At 39.7% G+C, this 20,610-nt stretch overlaps 1 protein-coding gene across 4 annotated transcripts in view; it reads left to right on the top strand.

Moving 5' to 3' along the window:
- CCNY (cyclin Y) overlaps positions 1–20,610 on the top strand; it is a 122,488-nt gene that overhangs the window by 77,006 nt on the left and 24,872 nt on the right. Inside the window, exons 3-8 of one of the 4 annotated variants that reach the window (XM_035317528.1) lie at positions 240–248; positions 1,402–1,436; positions 12,907–13,007; positions 16,279–16,314; positions 20,076–20,133; positions 20,228–20,347. In XM_035317528.1, the coding sequence (XP_035173419.1) occupies positions 240–248; positions 1,402–1,436; positions 12,907–13,007; positions 16,279–16,314; positions 20,076–20,133; positions 20,228–20,347 (359 nt within the window). Of the gene's footprint in view, positions 1–236; positions 249–1,401; positions 1,437–12,906; positions 13,008–16,278; positions 16,315–20,075; positions 20,134–20,227; positions 20,348–20,610 lie in introns of all 4 variants that reach the window. The other 3 variants (XM_035317527.1, XM_035317529.1, XM_035317530.1) reach the window with 3 other exon arrangements.

The following is a 20,610-nucleotide window of genomic DNA, read 5'->3' as shown; positions in this document are numbered from 1 at the left end:
GTTTCCCTGGAGGTTACTTACGTCCCTTGCTGGTTATAAATGCAGTGTATGGAACTTAAGTGCAGTGTTTTAGCAGGATTTCAAGCAGTTTTAACTATTTGCTAGACAATCTGAATTTTCGTGCTCCTCCTGTTTAATTCTGTTTCTTATACAATGTCCGTAATTGTGGATCTGAGCATGTACTAAGTGACATGGCTAACATCTTGTCATGTGTGATTCTCCTTTCTGCTCCCTGGGAGGAAAATTATGTAAGGATATTTTAAAGTTTTTTCTGATTTTCTTTTCATTTTATGTCTGCATTAAACACAATTATTTCACAGTACCCACACATACAACCTTGTTTATGTGAGATTGCTTGCTTCTAAAAAATCACGAATAATGGCTTCTCATCCAACAGGGAATGGACAGGCTAGCCTGTCATTGCGACATTGCGAACGCTCTTATTTTGCTAAGTGCATTGGGTTGCGTAGCTTTCAACTCATAGTGCACCCAAGTGCATTTAATCATCTACAGCATGAAACCATTGTTACTTTAATCCTGAAGTTTGATTTATGTATTAGTTGCCTCCAGACTTGTATCCTAAATGCTGTGGTATTTTCACTGGAACAGAGCTTTATGGGCTCTCTATGGGGTGAGTTAATTGGGAAAGTGCTTAAAAAAATTAAATAGAGTATATTTAATCAGCTGTGATAAGTATTTGCCTGACAATTAAGACTCTGTACATCTGTCTCCCTTGTTGCTGCTGTTTACTTTGTGAATATTTTGGCTAATAACTGTGGCTTTGACTTGTAACCCTTGCTTGTGGTGACTAGATCTTACCTACCAGTGCAATACGCTTACATTGTTATATCGACATGAGTAATAGTTTCAGGCTTGCACCTCACCATTATAGAAGCCAGTGGTGTAATGCACATGGTTTCAAGGCTCTTCAGTGGGAGTTAGTGCACAGTAAGCTACAATGAGAATTTGCTAACTTCATGTTGTAGCTCTTTAGGTGCTTTCATACCTGCAAGGTAGTGTAGGTCACTTTGCAGCAAGGTGCCTTGCACAAAGGCTCCGGTGATGCCCACGCAGATCTCTGGTGAAGGGTGGTGAAGGATCTGTTGCTAACCTGGACTGTAGCTTACTGCATATTAACTTTCCCACGCAGACCAATGCCTAGTGAAGTACCCAAAAGGATGAGAATTTTAATCCCTCACCACACTAGTGAGCATAAATGCCTTTAAACATACAGATCCATGTTTTTCTCTGTTTGATGTATGTGTACTTGGTTAGTGCAAAAGCCATGACAATGTTACACATAGATAGCCTCCTGTTCTTTTTATTATGAATGGTATATAAGAAGCTTAATCAGGAAAAATAGTCATGTAATATTTCTATCATATTTTGTGTTTTTTGCAGTGAGAGAAAAACGCAAGAGTCTCTATATAAACCACGTAAGTGAAAATGCCTCGCTATGCAGCTTTCTCCTTGTTGTCTATATGATACAGTAAATAAGAGTTTTCACACATTATTTCCGTATTGGTGAGAGGGCGCTGATGCTTCACATGTCTGTTCTGCATCAGGATCCAGAAGCATAGGTCTCGTCTGCTGAGCTAGCGGAATGGGTCTGTTGGTTTGAGGACAGTGTCATTCTTACAGCCAGCGTCCGTAGGTTAACTGCTACCTGGGATGAAGAGCAGCAAACATCAGTATGATTTTGAAAATCATTACCAAAAAAAAAATATATCAAAACTTTAAAATGCATTTGTATGTACGTCTGCTGTTGGCAGAAAGTCTGTAGCGTTTCATATGTACGCAGAAGTCTTGAAATGCCTGACCAGAGTTGATGCAATATAAATGTGTATTTGTGATGTGGTGCGTGCTGAGTATGAGGATGGGGTTTTGATACACTTCTGTATCCTGGGCATTTCTCAGTTCGGTTCTCTTCTGTTAGAATTGAATTCCCAGGGGAGCTGAGAGCAAGTCTCCTGTAGCCTGCTTCGGGCACAGGATCAGGCTCTTCGCTACTGCTAGTACTACCGAAGCACATGGAACCAGTGTGGGTCCCAGTAAGTTAAGCCTTGTTCTGGACTCGTGCCCCAGTAAAATTGGGGAGGGAGAGAGCTAATTGTTTCTCAAATGGTGTTTGCCTTTAGGGTGAAACGGGGAAGAGTTCTCAAACTTTTCTCTACCTGGAAATGTAGCCCATTTCATGAATCATTTTTAAGCTGGTAAAGCTGCTGAAAGCAGCAGATTTGGTTTATAGCCTCTACTCTCCCTCCCTTTGTGCTGGTGCTGATGTCTGTGCAGCCATGACTAAACTGGATTAGGGCATGCGTGCAGGTAGATTCAGCACAGCTAACAGCAAAAATGGATTTTGTTCCTGAATGTGATTTACTTCAGTGCTTGCACCTGCACAAAGGGAGGGTGGCACAGAGGCAGGAATGAGCAGCTGAATAGGGTGAAAAAGCAGGACTGCTTCAGTTCTTAGCAGAACTGGTTTCTGGCACTTCAAAAGCAAGCTGAGATTTTCACAGTTGCCTAAGAGTTAAGAATTTGAGGAAGTCATGAAATACCATGGGGTTTATTCAATTGGTAGGGCTGGCTGCACCAGGTCAGCAGATGTTCTCTGTGCTTCCCAGCCCCTATTCCTCTGTAAAACATTTTGATTGTTTACTGTGCATGAGGGTAGTTTGCATTGCCATTGTATTGTTATAAAAATATAAAGTTAATATGGTGGGTCCCTGTAAAATTAATAATGTGAGCTCGGTAACTTCCAGCAGGCTTTTCAGCTTCAAGCTTGGAGAGTTCAAAGCAAAAATATGAATATTCAGGTACTGCAAATCAAGATATTGACAGAGTTTCTGTGTTAGGCCACCTTGCCACATGGGTGAAATTCTCACGTGTCCCAGAATCTTCTCATGCCACGTAAAAGATGTGTTCTGCATCAGGCAGACTGGGAGTGGATTCCTATGGCAGATCGAACAGAAATGGCTGTTACAAATTCTCCTGTAAGCACTTTACTGCAAACCCGGCTATAAAATATTTTTAGGCAACGCTGGACTTGTTGCAGAAAGGAGAAAGATGACCATATCACTGAGTAGTTGTGCTGTTGGGGGCTGGATGTAGCAGCTTGTGCAGTTGATACCCTAAGCAATATACCCTTTCTGATTTTCCTTTTTACAAGTATCATTTAGAGTGTTACTTAAGGTTGCAGGGATGTGAACTTCCCTCGGTCTAGTTTATGACTAAAATCTGACTTCTTTGTACTTTCAAAGTACCTCTTCTGAATTACAAATCTTAAAAAATAATAAAAAAAAATAAAACAAAAACCTTATGAAGCTGAAGTCCTCACTATAGTTTGATGTATGTTCTTACAAGTTAATTAAGTTTTTAGCCAATATTCAAAGGCGGTCTCAATATTTTCAACTGTGGCCTGTGACATACAATTAATGAGATGTTTTGAGATATGGTTGACTTGAGTACACCTGTGGGTGGTCATTCAGCACCTCCTAAGAACTGGGTCTGCTAAAGCTGATGCACAAGCTGGTGATCATTTTTGAAGTGGTTGCTGTGGCCTTCTCTACATGAGGTCTTGGCAGAAGTGGTTTGTAGACTACAGGGAGCTGTTGTAATTTCCCTAGACTGCCTTGTTTGAAGAAATGCGAGGAAATAGATTTAATAGTTATATGTGATAAATCTTGGGTAGTATTTACGTGATAAGTGAATTTACAATATACTCTACTGGTTGATCATTTCTTTTTCACCATTTTTCATTGTGTGCTAAGTGCATTTCTAACAGGAGCTATTGCTACTCATCCGCTTCCTTGTTGGTGCTCAGTCCCCACATCTGCTCTGAAGGAATCAAGCCAGAGAACATAAATTTTGGAGTGTTGTTGTGTTTTTCTTTTACGAGAACTCCTCACCATCATGCAGCACTCTTCACTTTTGTGTTTTTCCATAACATCATCTTTTTTTTCTTTTGTAAGCCTGCATATACTTACTCTTCTATTGTCTCGAATAACCAGGAATATTTTTATAATACTTTTGTTTTTTTATCTTTTTGTGAAATATTACTTATTTTGCAGGAGGACTCGAACATCTCCCAGCTAATCAATGTGGTTGGCAAGAGAAGTATGAAGAAACGTTGTGCTTTTTCTTTTTTTTTTAACTGCTTGTCTAGGCCCGTGTAGTAACAGATGAGACTAGTAACTTACACCAGTACAGTTTTAATTTTTTACCCAGGAAAAACAGGAAATAAATTAAAATTGACGCGCTAATCATATGGAACAATTTGTGGCAGTTTCTGTGATAATTCTCTGGAAGCTTAAAGGAATGTCTGTCAAATAGTTTATTTTGCTCTTATTTTCCTGTTATGGTTTTCATTTAAAAATGCACTTTCTCAGTATGATCTCAGGCCATTGTTCTTTTCCTTTCTTGCTTGCTTTTGTCTGTAGAATATTTTCATTGGCTGGATGGTTTCCTTTTATCCCCAGATCCAAACAGGGGGCTCCTGCTTTGATTTATTGTGCTTTGTCGGGGGCTGGCAGTTGCCAAGCTTCAGACTCACCTTGTCAGTAGGTGTGATGGAAGAAGCCAGCGGCTGTTCTTTTTTGGGTGGGGAAGGCAAGGGGGAAGGAGTGAAAGCAGGGATGACAGGGTGCCGTGGAGAAGCCGTCAGCTCTTGCTCTTCCCACAGAACCCAGGGAGATGACAGCCTTAGGGTGGTGGTGAAACCTTTGCTCAGCTGCAGCGCTCACCTTCACAGGGGGCTGGAAGTGTGTGGCTAAGCGAGGGAGTCACCTACCTACAGGGTATCTGGTGTGCTCGCTTTTTTCCAGCCTATTTTAATTTCTGAGCAGTTGCAGCCGATTATTTTCCTTTCTCACTGAGCTGGCAGTTGTGTTTTGTTATGCCTTTAATGTTGCTTCAGTGTGTGCTTGTCTTTTCTTTTAATCTGCTTAGTCAAGCTGCTGAGGGGGATAAAGATGCAGACTGAGATAGAGACATTTCCTTCTTCAGTGACGAGAGATTGCATCAGTGCCTCTGCCTGTACGGGGAGAGCAAACAGGAAGATGTTTTATGTTTTCAGGGGGAGGGTGGAGAAAGAGTGGATTCTTATTATTACCTGCAGTAGCTAGTTTGTTTGTGTTCTTTTTATTATTATTTTTTTTTCCTGGCTGGATTTTTTTTTTTGTATTTTTATTTTTTTTCCTCCAGGAGAAAGGAGCAGGGCAGGGGAAGGGAAAGTTGTTCTTTGTCAAGTTTCTGCTACAAATTTTCCCGTTCAGACAGGATGAAAATGCTTTTTTCCCAAAGAATTTTCTTCTCCTTGACAATAGAGGCTTTTAAAGCCTATTCCATGTTTAGGAACAGTAATATCCAGTAAAAATAAGGGATATTTTTTTGCAGATTGGACTATTTCTGGGAAAAGGGAAATAATACTTCTCTTGAGCACTATTTTTTTGGATTCTGAAGACTTCTTCAGCTTTGTAGCAACAGCTTCCTTTCAGCAGCATTTTGTTTAGTGGAAGTGTCTTCCACTATCTGCAGACCTGGGAACGGGGCAGTCCGATTCCAGCAGACGAATACCATCTTATCATTCCAAGAAGAGAAATGAACATCTGTATATAGACCAAAGCTTTTTTCAGCAGCCTGGGGAAGTTTCCAGGCATCATTAATGCCAGGAACCCAGTCCCTGTAAGCGATCTTCTCGTGATTCACCTCAGGGGAGGCTTCTTCCCACTGGCAGGCCTGCTGATGGGGACTTGCAGAGAATGGAGGGGCCCTTTTGTGTGTGTTGTGTGGCACAAGCAATTTCTGTGAGCGTTTTAGCATGCTTGAAGTGATGTATGGTATTTGCTCCTGTGTAGCCCCCAAATTTTCCTGTCAGAGTGGATAAAGAGGCTGTTCTGCTTCCCTATTGTGAAACTGCTAGGCATATGACTGGTAATCAAATACTTTCAGCTAGTGATTGTGAGAGCAAATATGGTACATGCTGAAGTGGGAACATAGCATGAAAAGTACTTGAATCCATGAAAAATGCAACGCAAAATATGAAATATGAGATGTTTTTGTTAGGTGGACTGCCTCAGGCTGCCTATTGTAAGAGTTTATAATTGCTGTCCAAATTCTTGAAGATATTTTAATTAACATTCCTTACTCAAAGAGAAGAACAAGATAAACTGGAAGATAGATCAGAGGCTTCTTGGGTGCTCTTGCAGCTCTTCTAGCGATTGCTTAATCTGGTCTTTGCTCCTCTCCACTGCAAGATCACAAAAAATACAGGTCTAGAGGGGCCTTTATAGTCCATCTGGCAGGTGCCCTATACCAATGCCATTCCTAACAAATGCTGTTTAAGATGCGTTTTCAGGCTTCCTATTAGAAGTCAGAATCAACAGGTTCTCTCTGATGCCTTAGCTGAACTTATTTTTTGAAATGCTGTTCCTAATATTTTTCATCCCCTTCCTTCTTTTCCTGTCCTCTAAGGTGAAGACTTTTTAACCTCTCCTATCAGCCTCAATGCAATATTACATGAAGTGACAAACTTTTGTAGGGGTAGAAGCAAAGGTAGCTTTTAAGGTGGAATGAAAGTAGAAGGAGAATTCTTTTGCAAGATTACTATGTAATAGTTGCTGTGCTGGGAGCCTAGTAAAGTCTCTCTGGTCAAATTGCACAACACTGGCAATTATATGCTACGTAAATATAAGCCTTCAGGCTGCTTTTAGTGTTCAAAGAAGTATTTAATCTCTTCAGGTTTGTAAAGCAAGGTGCTTTATCAGTGGTTTAGCGGGGTCTGTGTGTACTACAGAAGGGTTTGCCAATGGTGGATGAGCCCTCTTGGAGCTCGGTGGTACTGTAACACAGTTTTCTGTAGTTGACATGAGCAAGGACAAGCCTTGAGAGCTCAAGAAATCTGCAAGTACAGGCATCCATTTTGAACGTTATCAAAACATTGGTGAGACTGATCAACTGAGAACAAGCCTGAATCTTGTCACAGGTGGGTAAGATACAACAGGGATTTCTTCAGAGTGGTTGAACTGATCTTTTTTTTTATTATTATTGTAGGTGTTGACAGAGAAGTGTAAGCATATGATGGTGCGGTTTCCTGTAGCTTTTGTTCAGGTGAATGTACCCCTCTGTAGCCACTAGATATAGATAATTGTGCTGTAGTGTGAAGTTAGGCAAGATGAGAATAAATGCAGAATTTTGCAGAGCAGTGCAGAGCATTGTCTATCAGGGCTTGCTTGGTTTTTGGAAAGCACTTTGTTGACCTGTAAGATCATGTTGCTTCTGTGAATAATCTTGTCAGTACTAAATCATGTCCTGAAGCAATAAAAGATCCCAAGCTAGGAGCCTCCCTTTTCCAAGTTAGAAGCAGCCCTGCTTACTGCTGTAATTTGGCTTCACGTGGACGTTTACATGCCAGTTTTGCCTAGTAGCATGTTGGCCAGTCTCTGTTGCATTGAAGCTAATGGACATAACTCCACAGATGGGTGCAAGCCAGCTTCAATTTTTCCATGGGTAAGATACTATTTAATAGTACCTTCTAAAATCATGCAGTAACTTACACCTGGTGTGATGGATGAAGAGACAGCACCATTATTATTTAAGACAGAAGCCGTAAATTATCTTTTGATGGACAAGTGGAAAAGAGCACTGAAAGAGACAAACTCTTCTGCCAAATGGGAAGCAGGCTGGCTCAAGGCCAGCTCTGGTATAAAAGCTGGATGGCTTCATTAGGGGAGTGCTGTGCCCCAGTGAGCAAATCCTGCTGAGTGTCAGGGCAGAGCGCCATACGAGGGCTGCGAAAGCGCATCCAGCACCGAGCTGGCCTCTATCAATTCTGGTCAACTCTGTGTATGGGTTTTGGTCAGTGGGCACCTCTCTGTTATATATTTCTGCCCAAGGACACCCTGAAACATCTGTTACCAAAACAAGTAGTAACACTTCCCCTGTCCCTGCAAATTCAAGTTTAATCTCTAAATGATTTGGAAATGAAGCCTGAGAGACAGTCATCCTTTTGTGTATAGTCAACCTGAATTAGTTAGGAATGTCTGGTGATGTCTGTCATAGCAGGAACATAGAAACAGTTCAGCAGAGCTTATATGGTTTTGACTTATGGTTTAGTGGAGGACTTGTTAGTGTTAGGTCAGAGGTTGGATGAGGTGATCTTGGAGATCTCTTCCAGTCTTGGAGGTCTCTTCCAACCTAGATGATTCAGAGACTTAATTTCTCTGCCTTTTTGCTAAAAGTCAAAAATCAGGCAAACTAAGCCATTGTATTACTGATAAGATGCATTTCCTGTAAGAATCAAGTAAAGCATATTGTTCAAACAAAACAAAATTTTCAAAAAATATGATTTGGAAAGTTTGAAAGTTCTGGGATGAAGCTGGGAAGAGAAATAAAGCAGTGATGTTTCCTTAGTAGTAGCTGTGCACGAGGACCAAACAGCTGTTTCTAAGAGCTGGAAACATCTGCTGCTAATGGAAGTACATCGGATCTTGATCTCTTAGAGATTGTTCTGTAACGCATGTAAAAACTTAGCAAGTTAAACAGCATTTATTTTTCCATGACAGATCTTTTTCTGTAAAGAAAGAAACTTCACAATATAAAAGCTATTATGTTATCATCATAACCTCTATTGTCAGCAGTCCTTAATGATCTTTTGTTGAAATGAGAAAAACAACTACTACTTCTGGAGTAAAAACCTACAAATCCTCACTTCCAAAAGAGATCACAAAATGATAGAAAATTGGTCCCGAATTCATCTCAAGAGATTGTTCAGTCTGATTTCTTGCCTCAGAGCAGAATCCCGCAGCTAAGCTATTCCTGCCGTATGTTTGTTGTACCTCTTCTTTACAACTGTCAGTGATGGAGATTCTGACACTGCTCAAGTTGCTCAACCTAGAACTTAGCTATACCTGCCAGTCAAAAAGGTCTGTTGTTGTTGTGTTTTGTTGTTGTTGTTGTTGTTGTTTTCCCATTGTCTCTTACCCTTTCTTGTCCAGTCTGAACTTTTCGTAGTTGAGTATAAGCCTGCTCTTTCTCATGCCTTTATCAATGGTCACGGAGAACAATGTTCTCTTCTTTGCAACTCCTTTCAGTATGATGCAGGGCCATTGTTGTTTTGTTCTTAGAATAAACCTATTCTGTTTCCCTGTCTCTTCTTCTAAATCAAGTTTTTCAAACCTCTGATTAATCTCGCTGTTCTCTCCTGTTGATTCATCTTTCATCATCAAAAAGAAATTAGTCTTTCTTCAAATACAGTGGTCAAAACTGGACGTGGTATTCCATCTGAGCTGAGTGAAAGGGTGCTCCATCCTGTTGCACACATGGCAGCGCTATTTATAAATCCTGCACGATATTTTCCTTTGTTTTTTATAAACGTGAATATTTGTTGTCATGTGATACGCTTGATCTGCTCATCCTTTTTTCATCTGATGAAAGCCTCAACAGTTTATATATAACAGCCTCAACAACAGCCATATTATATTTAGACAGATGGTTCTGCTCTAAAGCGTATAGCCTTGCATCTGTTCTTAATGGATTGCAGGGCTATATTTTTGTCCAGACCACTTCTCAAGTTAGTCAAGATTGCTTGGGATTGTAACCCTGTTTTCTAATACATATATAGTCCTCCAAGTTAATGCCATCTGTAAATTCAGGAAAGAATACTTTGTTTCTGTTAGCAAAGTTAATTGCTCAATATTTAATGCTGAGTAAGCGAGACCTCTGTGGATTCTCCCTCAGCCTTCCGATCTGAACACGATCCTTGGGTAAGCAGAGTACAGTTTTCCAAGTAGTTTCTGCCTATCGTGCTATCCTTTTTTCACCTTTTGGGAGTCTTATGCAAGATGAAGTCAGAAGTCCTGCTGAAGTTAAAAAAGCATGACATCTACTGAATCTCTGCCTGGGTACAAAATAATACCAGTGCAAGTTCCAGTACATACAAAGTGAATCCCACTTCTTATCAATAGGGTGTGTTTAATTTGTAAATACTTGTAACAGCAGAGGTTGTCAGTGCTCCACGTGTCCCATACTTGCGGCAGTGGTTCTGTATGAAGGTTTACAACAGGAGCTATACCAGTCCTTTCTTTGCCACTTGTCAGCCTTAATGGCAGGACAGAACCTGAAAAGGATTAATATTAGAGGGTTTGTCTAATTTCTTCAGAAGCTCTAGATTCTGTCTCGGCTCTTCCATTTTTTCTCTCTTAGAGCCTCTCTGACCTGGCTAAATGGAAGATTTCTGTGGCCAGCCATGATGGGTTTGATATGTGAAGGTGTTAAGCTCCTGTATGATTTGGAGGACTAACATAATTGAAATGGACACAGAAATGCGATGTCTGTATAGGACAGTGCTGGATACTGAGGTGATGCTCAGTAACCTTTTTTATCCTTTGCAAGAATGGAGAAGGTCCACCTGCAGCATTTGATGGAGGTTCAGAAAAGCTTACTTGCCTAGACTGTGCAACCATGGATTTCTTCCAGCTTAGTCAAGCTAGAATACGAAACTGGGGGTGTTTTCCAGTGATTTGGAAAAGGCAGGAAATGTTATCTGTCTTAACATATGGCTATGTAAGAGTAGAGACTTGGAAGCTTAGAGTAGAAGCTGGGAATGTTGCTCTATCGACGGGTTAGTTTTTCACAGGGCCCAAGTGTGTGTGTATATCCACGGGAGTAGGCTTACACTTGGCACCACTTTTCAGGCTGGGAGAGGTACCCTGTACTGCCAAGCCATTACGAATGGAAAGCGAGGCATGAGACACCACATATTTCTCTGAGGTGTGAAAAGTTCTGAGCCTAACAACTGTGGGGAGTTCTGTGATGTGGTAGTTTCAGAAAAAAGCTGTGTGGCTTTAATTATCGATGTGCATCAAATATTCAAGTTCTGTTTGCATAAGAAAACTTAAATCTGACAGTAGTGTTGCTACAGAGTTGTTGTCTGTTTTTACTCATGCTTGCTTCAAATGGGTCAAGTCTGTTTATCTTAAATTCTATCTCAACCTTTAAAGCATAGACATTTAATGTAGAGTTAGAACTTTCCATGTGCTTTTTTTATGATGTTGATATGTCTGTACCTCTCCCTTCCAGACCACTGAACACTCTCATTTTCAGTGTTTTTTTTTAAGTTTTTATCATACCTGTGGAAGGTATTAATCCAAAAATATGAACTACACTGTGGTAGAATAAAAACTATAAATCACCAAAGCCCTGGTCATTTTCTGCACATACATCAGTGCCAGATGGTGCATTAGTTGGCATTAACACCTCCAGTGCTTTAAATTTTCTGTTTCTGTTGCCTTGTTTAGCACATAATAGTTTGGAAGGTAGATGGATTGTGAGCTTCCAAAGCATTACAAAGTACCTTTCCAAACTCCTGGAGAATTTTTGAGGGTGTAAAATCTTTCTCTTTTTCACTGAGCTTTTTTAGCCCAAGAAAAGCAGGTTAGCCTACAAATATCAAGTTGTGGATCTTCACAGAATTTCTTGGTGAATTTTGGAATCATTTTAGCATAATGTTCCTACTATTGTAACAGCTTCATCAGAAAATACATTTATTTTTATTTTTTTCAACTGGTGGAAGACTTTGAATGCTCTTTTGCTCATAGCTGGGAAAAATAAAAAGGATGAGTCAGACGCATGTGGGTTTTACCAGGAGTCTTGTCTGTTCTGTATCTAATGAATGCTAACAAGTCTGTTACTAATGGAACACGAAACGTTAGGGAGATGATGGAGTGCTGGCACTTTTAATAACATCTGTTTGGGAGATTAGGCAGGGGAAGATGTACTGAGATGGGAGTCACAGGAGCCTAGATTGCGGTGAGCTGGTAGATCTCTGTGGCTTCCACTGCTGGCACTGCCTTTGGACTCTGCTGAAACTGTGTGGAAACAACATTCATTGTCAGGCAAATTAAAAACTTCATGTGAATGTGCCAGCTGAATTTTAAATTCATCCTGCTGCAAGTTAAATGTGTAATATGAGTTGCCCTAACTTCCCTGACATGGGCTGCTCTTGGTCAAGTTATTCACTAGTGTAGCGAAAATAACCAAGGATGAAATCAAAGAGCATTAATGACTGTGAGAGCTATTAGCTGATACGATTCAACTATTCTCTTTAGACTGGTGGAGTTCTGGCTGCTCTAAACAGCTGAAAGAGGAACCCTCTCAACAAAAAAATCCTCTGAAATAAGCAGTTTTGTCAAATGTCATTTCGTTGCTGTGTTGTCCAATGTGTTTTATCACAGTAGTGCAGAAATAGAATTGAAATCTCTTGAAAACTTCTATTGAGATGTTATCTATTTTTATTTGCATATGTACTTTCTCTTACATCTCTAGATCAAATTTCTTCCTGTCTATAAAAATCTATTTTAATGAACTAATTTTTCTGAGTTTTCCCTATTAATTTTTAAAGCTGTTAGTAGTTTCACTGTAAAGACCTCTTTCCCTTATTTCATCCTCTTTTTGTTTGGCTTGTTTTGCTTTTTTATTTTAATTTATTTAAGCATCATTTTGCATCTCTTTCTAAATCAGTCTTCATCTTTAATGTGGTATCTTTTTAACTCTTCCACGTGTTCTTTTGGAATGAGGACAGGAACATAGGTCTTGTACATGTTTTATTTCCAAATCTGTGTATTTGAATCGAGTAATTCTGCATAAAGATTTTGCATGGCATTTTGGGGGGGAGGGAAGGAGGAGAGATTGAGACTTGAAGAAAGCACTAGGCAAGGCTCAGGCAGGAATTGTGACTTCTGCATTGGTAATTATTTCCGAACTTTCTGAACTGCTTCAAAACATGGTCACATTACTGTGTGTGTTATGGTGAGAGACAGAAAAAATTCTTTTCTCTGAATTCTTACATCTCCTCAGAAAAATGTTTTGGTGTTACATAATTGCTATTGTTCTTTTGCATGTTTTTCATAGCATCCTCCTGGGCAGTTGAGAAGGAAGTACAGTTCCTGCTCCACTATTTTCCTGGATGACAGCACAGTCAGTCAACCAAACCTCAAGTATACCATCAAATGGTGGGTTCAGTAATTTTGTGTGTTTTTTAACTTGAACCTACATTATGTATTGCATATGTGTACACATGTCTGAGCCATTACTAAGCAACCTTTAGTTTTTATAGTAGTAAGTCTTTTTAATCCAATCGTGCTCTAGATGCAATGAATCGAATGAGCAAAGGATAGTACTCTGATTTTAGGTTTGTGTGGAATCAAACTCCCAATACTGCATGTCTCCCAAGAAAGCAGCAATTAAGTTTCTCAAACTCTAGCAGCTGAAATCTTTGTGATTCCATGTTCAACGGTGTACATGCTTTGGATAAATCCTCAGAAGGTTACTTGGGTACTTATTTCAGAATTTCCTAAAGATCTGAAATCTCCTGAAACTGAAGAGCTTTTTTCCGTTCACGACAAAATGTTCATTTGCTAAGCTTTCCTTCCAGTTTTCCGTTTGAAATGAAAATGAATTGCCTCCAGATTTATTTCCTTATTGAGTACAGAGACAACAACACTTTATTGCACAGCAGTGGGGAGCTCTGTCTGTGGTGCCCACATGGGCTTATACTTGGGTGACATCTCAGATGTTCATTGCAGGTTTTGCTGCCTTTGTTTAGAGGGAAACAAAATTGATATGCATAACGTGTTGTTTACACTTTGTACGGCGAAGGGAAAAATGAGAAAATGAATGTGCAGGCATTTTATGCTGTTTATTATGGTTGCAGGTACACTCTCTTCAGTTGTTTGCTCTTAATCTATTCCAGTGCAAAAATGTATGAAGTCCAAATCCATGCTATATTTACATGAGAGAGAAATGTTGGTGGTCAGTAAACACGTTCTCAATGGGCCTAATTCCTTATCAGCTTTTGTTCTGAAATACAGTCTTTCATTTCCTCAAGCTTCTCTAATGACTAACTTGAAAATAATTCAGATGGGCTGTGGAAAATGGTTTTCAGGTGTTGACATTCCCCCCCCCCCCCCCCCGGAATTTAATACTTTTCTGCTCTAAAATCCTTTGCATGCAGATTTTGTAAATGCAGCCTCAGGGGGGTGAGGGCCAGTTTCAGGTCCCTTTTAGCACAGGAACAGGGCCTGTTCATGGAAGGAGGAGCTGGGCTTGTGGCAGCAGCAGCTGAGACGTGTTGGTGGGCAGCAGATGCGCTGTGAAAGGGGAGGCAGAAACCCAAGCAGAGCTGGGGGCAAAGAGGTGGTGTCTGGGAACAGAGCAGAGGGCAGGAGAGGGCCAGGAGGGAGGAAAGGGGCAGCAGCAGGGCTGGGGCTGGCAGGGAGCTGCACGGGGTCAGAGGGTTTGGAGAAGGGGTTATGTGGGGTGAGAAACTGGCCTCTGGCCTCTGAGTATTTTCCTCCTCTTCCCTCCCATCTGGCTGCACGAGTAGCAGATTTAAGGGTTGGAAGACCGCAAGATTATCACTTTTGTAGTACAGCTTCATTTCCTGCCCCCCTCCTGGACGTCGCTGCAGACGAATGACCACTGCACATAAAGAGATCTATAAGGGCTCTGTTTTGGCTGGCTCATTTATTTCCTCTGGGTCATGTTATGCACTGGTGGGTTTAAAATATTAGCGTGTCTCTTGGAGATCTTCAGAGCATGTGGGGTGGCAGGGGACGGCGATGGAAAGCTGTGTAAGCTGCTTTCTGCACTGCTGTCACAGCCCCCTGGATGCTAGCTGAACCAGTGTGTGAAAGGCAGAATACAAGTCGGGGCTGAGTTAATCTGTTACAGCTCTGAGAGACCTTCAGATTCTGATATAGATTTCTAAAGAGTAAATATTTTCCCAAACTTAATTTGTTATTTTGTTACAACAGCAACAATATGGGCACCAAGTAGAGCTCTGCATGTATGCTCTTGCATCCACTTTCATAAAGTGAACTGGAGCTGCAAGTATGTTCCTGGGGGCATAATTTAAAATTAAATTTTGGGACTAATTCATTTGCTGAATAGCTTTCAGTCAAATTAAATTCATTCATAAATCTGTTTTTTATGTTGAGCGAGGACTGTGTCTTTCAGAAGTCCATGGGTACACAGTATTTTTTAATTTATTACATATCTATAAAAAAATCTGTTTTAAAAGCAAGTTTGAGCTAAAAGCTGATGTAGCCCAGTAAAAGCAATAGTGCTGATAAAAAGTCAGTACAATATATTTATTTTCAACTGAGAAAAAATGTTTTTTAAAAAATAGTGAAATTGATTACACTTCTACTTCTAGCTCCAACATACAGCTTTCCTAACATGCAGTATGTTAATTTTCTTGTAAAAATTCCAGAAGAAAAATATAGAGTGACTAATTCACTCTCTTAAAAGGCTGTTTGTGCGGGGGAACTTTGCATCATTGTAAGACATCTGAAACTTACAGTGAATTTGGCAAAACAAACCAGCAGCAAATAGAATCACTGAACTCACTCCTCATTCCCCTGTAGTTTTTGCTGTTGGAATAAGTACGAAGAGCGCTGTCCCTGCTTTATCCTTCAGCAAAGCTGCATCCTGAGTGAAGCATGTATCCTTTGATAAAGCTGGAGTCGCAAGTTGGAAAATGGAGAGTAAGCATGAGAAGCCAAACCTTAGTTTTCTTCAGTCTCAAAAGTGAATGGGATCAGTTAGTTATTTGTATATGTAATTAAAATCTTAATTTTCTGTGTCTATATGGACAGTGTGTGCAGAATATAAACAGAGGTACTTAGGTTTGTGATTGAGAGCATGGGAAATGCACAATGCAGTAACTTACTCAGGGAAACATCTTTCCTAAGTTAAAATAAGTAACTTGATGCCACAAAACTGTAGGAGCCTTGTATTTGAGTCTCCTATGTGAGCAACTACATAGAAAGAATCAGAAGTTTGTGGATTTAAATTCAAAATCATAAGCCAAGGGCAATTAACATGTTTCAAGTTAGCCTTGCAGCATTCTCAGACAATAAGAGTGAATATCCAACGCTTGTGTTGCTTAATCTTGAACCTTGGAAGTCAGTAGGAGATTTGCCATTTACTTCAGTGGAGGTGGGCTTTAAATGGAAGGCATGTGTGACCTGGTGTATGGAGTATGAGTATTTGTGGAAGGCACTTCATTACTAGTGGAAAGGAGGCGCTTTGAGTGTGCTGAACAAATATTCTCAGACGGCCTATTCACAGTGTTTTACCTGGCATCTAATAATAAACAGAAGAAAGTAGGTTATTGAGCATGTTTTTTTGTCATGTGTTCTGATAAGTTTTAAATTTGGATGTTAATATGATATAATATATGACAGTCCTGAGATATTAACTCTATATTTTTCTTTACAGTGTAGCTCTTGCAATATATTACCACATCAAAAACAGGTATGTGAATAATGAAGTCTTGTACTGAAGATCTCTTTAATGAAAAACAAACGAACTGTTGAAACCCTAAAAATCTGTGATTTGCTGCTTTGAAAATGTTTCTGGGTAGTATTCTCCAATGTTAGAAAAAAGAAATGCATTCTCCTATATAGTATTTTACTTAATAAAAATCAGAGGATTATGTATCATAAAAACGTGCAAGTACAGTTCAGCATTGGGAAGCTTTGATTCAGTATCTGCCTTTATATGCTCTGGGCACTTCTGCATTAAGTGTATGTCTCACACAGATTTAGAGGAATTCTGAATAGTGTCTTTCAGATTTATTTTTTTAGGCCACACCTTTGAAAAATTAACTGTGTAAGTCAACAATCACTTAGTAGATTTTGAAATACAAGTCCTTAATTATATAGTAAGATTGACATTGTCAATAAACGTAATTCAGGACAGGGCAGAAGCAGAGCAGGTCCTGTCTTACCACTCCTGGTGTAGTATGCTTTAGATCTCTGCTCAGCCAGGTTGACTGTTAACACTGAATAGAAAACAGATTCTCTAAAAAAGTAACTTGGTACATGAATTAATGTTGTTGTTAAGTTGCACTTTTGTTTCTTAAATTACATGTTGTCATGATGTAGTATGTCACAGTATCATAAAATAATATTGCCTGAATTTTTTAAGAGATTTGTATAAATATGTGAAATTACTTTTGTGTGTATGGCTTTTTCAAGGTATCTTTTCAGAGAACTCACCTGGTTTAGCTCTCAGTCTAACAAACCAACTTACACCTTATTTTTTTCTTCAGGACTGTAAGAAGTCCAACTAGAACAAAAGGAATTACTCATAACTTTAAGTTAAGCTGGTATATCATTTAGGACTGTGTTGCAGGTCACTGGAACTCATTACACTTACTGAAACAAGGCTGGCATCTGAAGAGAGAAACATTTAAAAGTGCACAAAGGCAGAAAGCTTTAGGGCTCGATCCCTGCTGAAAACTCTTAGAAGACTTCCCAAGATTAAACATGGCAATACGTAAAGCAAAAGTTAGAGTGAAACCCTTTTGCTAACTTTTAATCTGATTTCCTAGGAAATGAACCATTAATGATCGTGCTTGGTTTACTTGTTTATCAGTCTGTGGTTCCTTCTTCCCCTTTCCTTCCATCATCTCTGGGTTAGTGAGGCCAGCTATTCAATTGTAACTATGCTTGACTGACTAATAGGGATCCATCCCAAAGATAGTCAGATCCTAAAGTTTTGTGGAACAAGAATATCATAAGAGCTCTGATAAACATGACGCCAGCTGGGTGAAGAGCTCAGCAGAACGGGGGCACGTCAGGGACTGCATATGGGTGAGAAACTTCAGTAAGGGCTCACAGTATCCAAGAGGAAATGCAGAGCCAAAGGAAGCTGGACTCCCTGTTGATTGCCACAAAACTGATTTCTGCCAACATAAAATATGCACATTCATAGCTTTATTACAGAACATGATGCAGATTTGACCTGCAGCTATTAGAGAGGCTAAACATTTATAAATGAAAGGGCCCTGTGTCAGTGACTTGAAAACAAATACATTCTGATTGTTATCTTCTTGGGAAACTTGGTATCTGTCCGTTCACTTTGGGGGTGGAAAGGTGATTTATTTGGTATGAACTGCTTGCTGCTTGTCCCTCCTCGGGTTTCCCAGGGCAGTGAGATGTGTTGTAACCGCGCCCTCTGCTGCACTCCCTGCTATCTCAGGCGTGCGTGCATCAATCAGCGGCTCTGAAGCAAAGGGTGTGAGGTGACTGCTCTGCCTTCGCTTGTCTCTGATTTAGGAACGGAGGGAACAACGTGATAACAGCTCTTGATTGTGTTTGCTGCTGAAACAGCAACAGCCAAACATGTTTCTGTTTCCTGCCATTATAGGAGGAAAGGAAGTTGTTGATGTATGTGGTAGATTTGGGTTCGTTACGGGGGCTGGGGAGCAAGAAACCGCTGCAGCTCCTGGGTAGGCTTCAAGTTGGTTTTGACAGAAAATGAGCCAAGCTCTACCAGAGAAGAGTTCTTTTCAGACAACAATTACTTGTCCTCTTTCTTCTCTATGCTTAGCTTAAAAGTAAACTCTTTTCTAGTGTTCCAGGCTCTCACCAATCCCAGATGTCACTTTTCAGAGTACCTAATATGTTTCATGTTCCCCACATTTTGTTTGATTGTAACATTCTAGTTATTCCTAGTTTTCCCAATGTCTCCTGTCATTGTTGTATTGACTATTTCCAGCTTTTTTTTGCGCTTAGCTATCCTACAGCCGGTAGGAGACGTACACCAGTCTTACTTTTGAAGGAATGCACGAGTGTTGGTGAATTTGCTGAACAAAATAAATAAGCAAAATTAAAGCAAACTAACCATGAAAAATGCTTAGATCAATTAGTAGACAATTCCTTTTTGAAAGACAACAACTTTATTTTAGTGAGGACAAAAGCCTATCAACTCTTCTTCAGTGCAGATTTTTTTATGGCAATCGAATGTGCCTTCATAGCACGCAGCATGAAGAAGTACAAAAAGAATTTTTTTCTTTCCCTCTTCTCATTGTGAAGGGCCACAGCTTATTCTAACACAGCAATGATTCCGGTGAGACCACTTCTGCATTAAGATACTAGCTTTTTGTAGGGGTAGAAGTCTGGCCTAAAATCCTTGCTGATTAGGAATTTTGAAGTAAATGTCTCAATCTGAATCTGTTAGTTGGTTTAAATTACTTCTTAAAAAAAAAAAAAAGTAGGATTTCCAGTGTGAACAGGCTTTAGAGCAGAAAAAAAAAATGATTTTAGATGTTGAGGTTTAAATGTTATCTACCAATAAGCACATTTTTTAGACATTAGTCTCCTGTAAAACTCATGTTTGCATGCTCTGTAAGACACGTGTTGAGTAAAGATAGAAAACATTCAGTGGTTTCTCTCTTAAGACCTCTGACCAGAGCACCAGGGATGGAATGGAATATATAAAGATGGTATTGTAGTAAGAAAGTCACATGGATGCATCTGTCCAAAAAGTGTCTGGTTCTAACTGGCACTGTTACACCACTCGCTCTTGTGATGGTTAATATTCCTGCTAAGATTACACACAGAAGTCTTAAATTGCATACTGGTTGTTAGGCTTGTGAAGTTGCATCAACTTTCATGCTGACCTTGAACAACAGGGATCTGAGAGAGATGTAGTGAATTAAGATCCGTGAATCAAACTACTATTTTGTCTGATTCTTTATATGCTCCTTTTTGCTTTCAGAGATTGTTAATGGGTTAGGGTTTTCAAAAGAAATAAAAAGTATGTATATATTAAAGAAAGGAAAACTGTAAAAAATACTGTTGCATGTTTGTAAACGTTCATGACTTTGAAAATAAAGGAGGTGGAGAAATGAGTTAAAAGAGGTTACAAGGATTATCACGATGAAGTTAAGAAAAGCAGAGTAAGCTGAGCTGGTTTTAATATATTAGAAGTTTATCATTGTACATTTTAGGCTGTGAAAAAGCCTCACAGTAGTGGGCAGAAAAGTTGCATATCTTGAGTGTTGAAATTTGAAAATTTTAGCATACTTCGTAGTATGGTTTTCATATTGCATATGAACTTTATGGTAGAATATACCCAACTCCTATGTGAGAGTCACATTTCTGCAGTGTTTCTGAGCACACCACAGCATAAGGAGTATTGGAGCTTTAATGATCTGCTTGCATCTGTGACAGCTGCATGTTATTACATTCAGATAATGACACTACTTTGGTTTTAATACTTTTTAGGGACACAGATGGAAGAATGCTCTTAGATATTTTTGATGAAAACCTTCATCCCCTTTCGGTAAGTTCATTCATCTCTTCTTCTTTTTCATGTGAACTGTCTTTGTCTGCTTCGTTTTGTTTCAGTCACCTATTTGGAAGTATTTCTTCCTTAGAAATCCGAAGTGCCACCAGATTACGACAAACATGATCCAGAGCAGAAACAGATTTACCGCTTTGTTCGGACGTTGTTCAGTGCTGCTCAACTGACTGCTGAATGTGCCATTGTCACCCTGGTGAGTGTCTGAGAGATGACATCAACTATCTGACAGACCCGGTTTTGTTCCCAAAGCTTGCTTTTATATGATTTAACAGAGCTAGGTGATGCCAGGGGATTTTTTCTCACCATGGAGACCAAGAGAATTTATTGATGGGAAGAGATATTACAGTTCATTTTCTTGGGGAGAGTTACTGATCAAAGAAGAGGGTGGATAACATGACACAAAAGCCAGGGTTATGTCTTGTCCTCACAGAGTGATAACATTACCGGCCACCAGAG

The sequence above is a fragment of the Oxyura jamaicensis genome, chromosome 2 (genome assembly GCF_011077185.1).
Source record: "Oxyura jamaicensis isolate SHBP4307 breed ruddy duck chromosome 2, BPBGC_Ojam_1.0, whole genome shotgun sequence".
Lineage (NCBI taxonomy): Eukaryota > Metazoa > Chordata > Aves > Anseriformes > Anatidae > Oxyura > Oxyura jamaicensis.
This window is presented reverse-complemented; position numbering and strand designations above follow the sequence as displayed.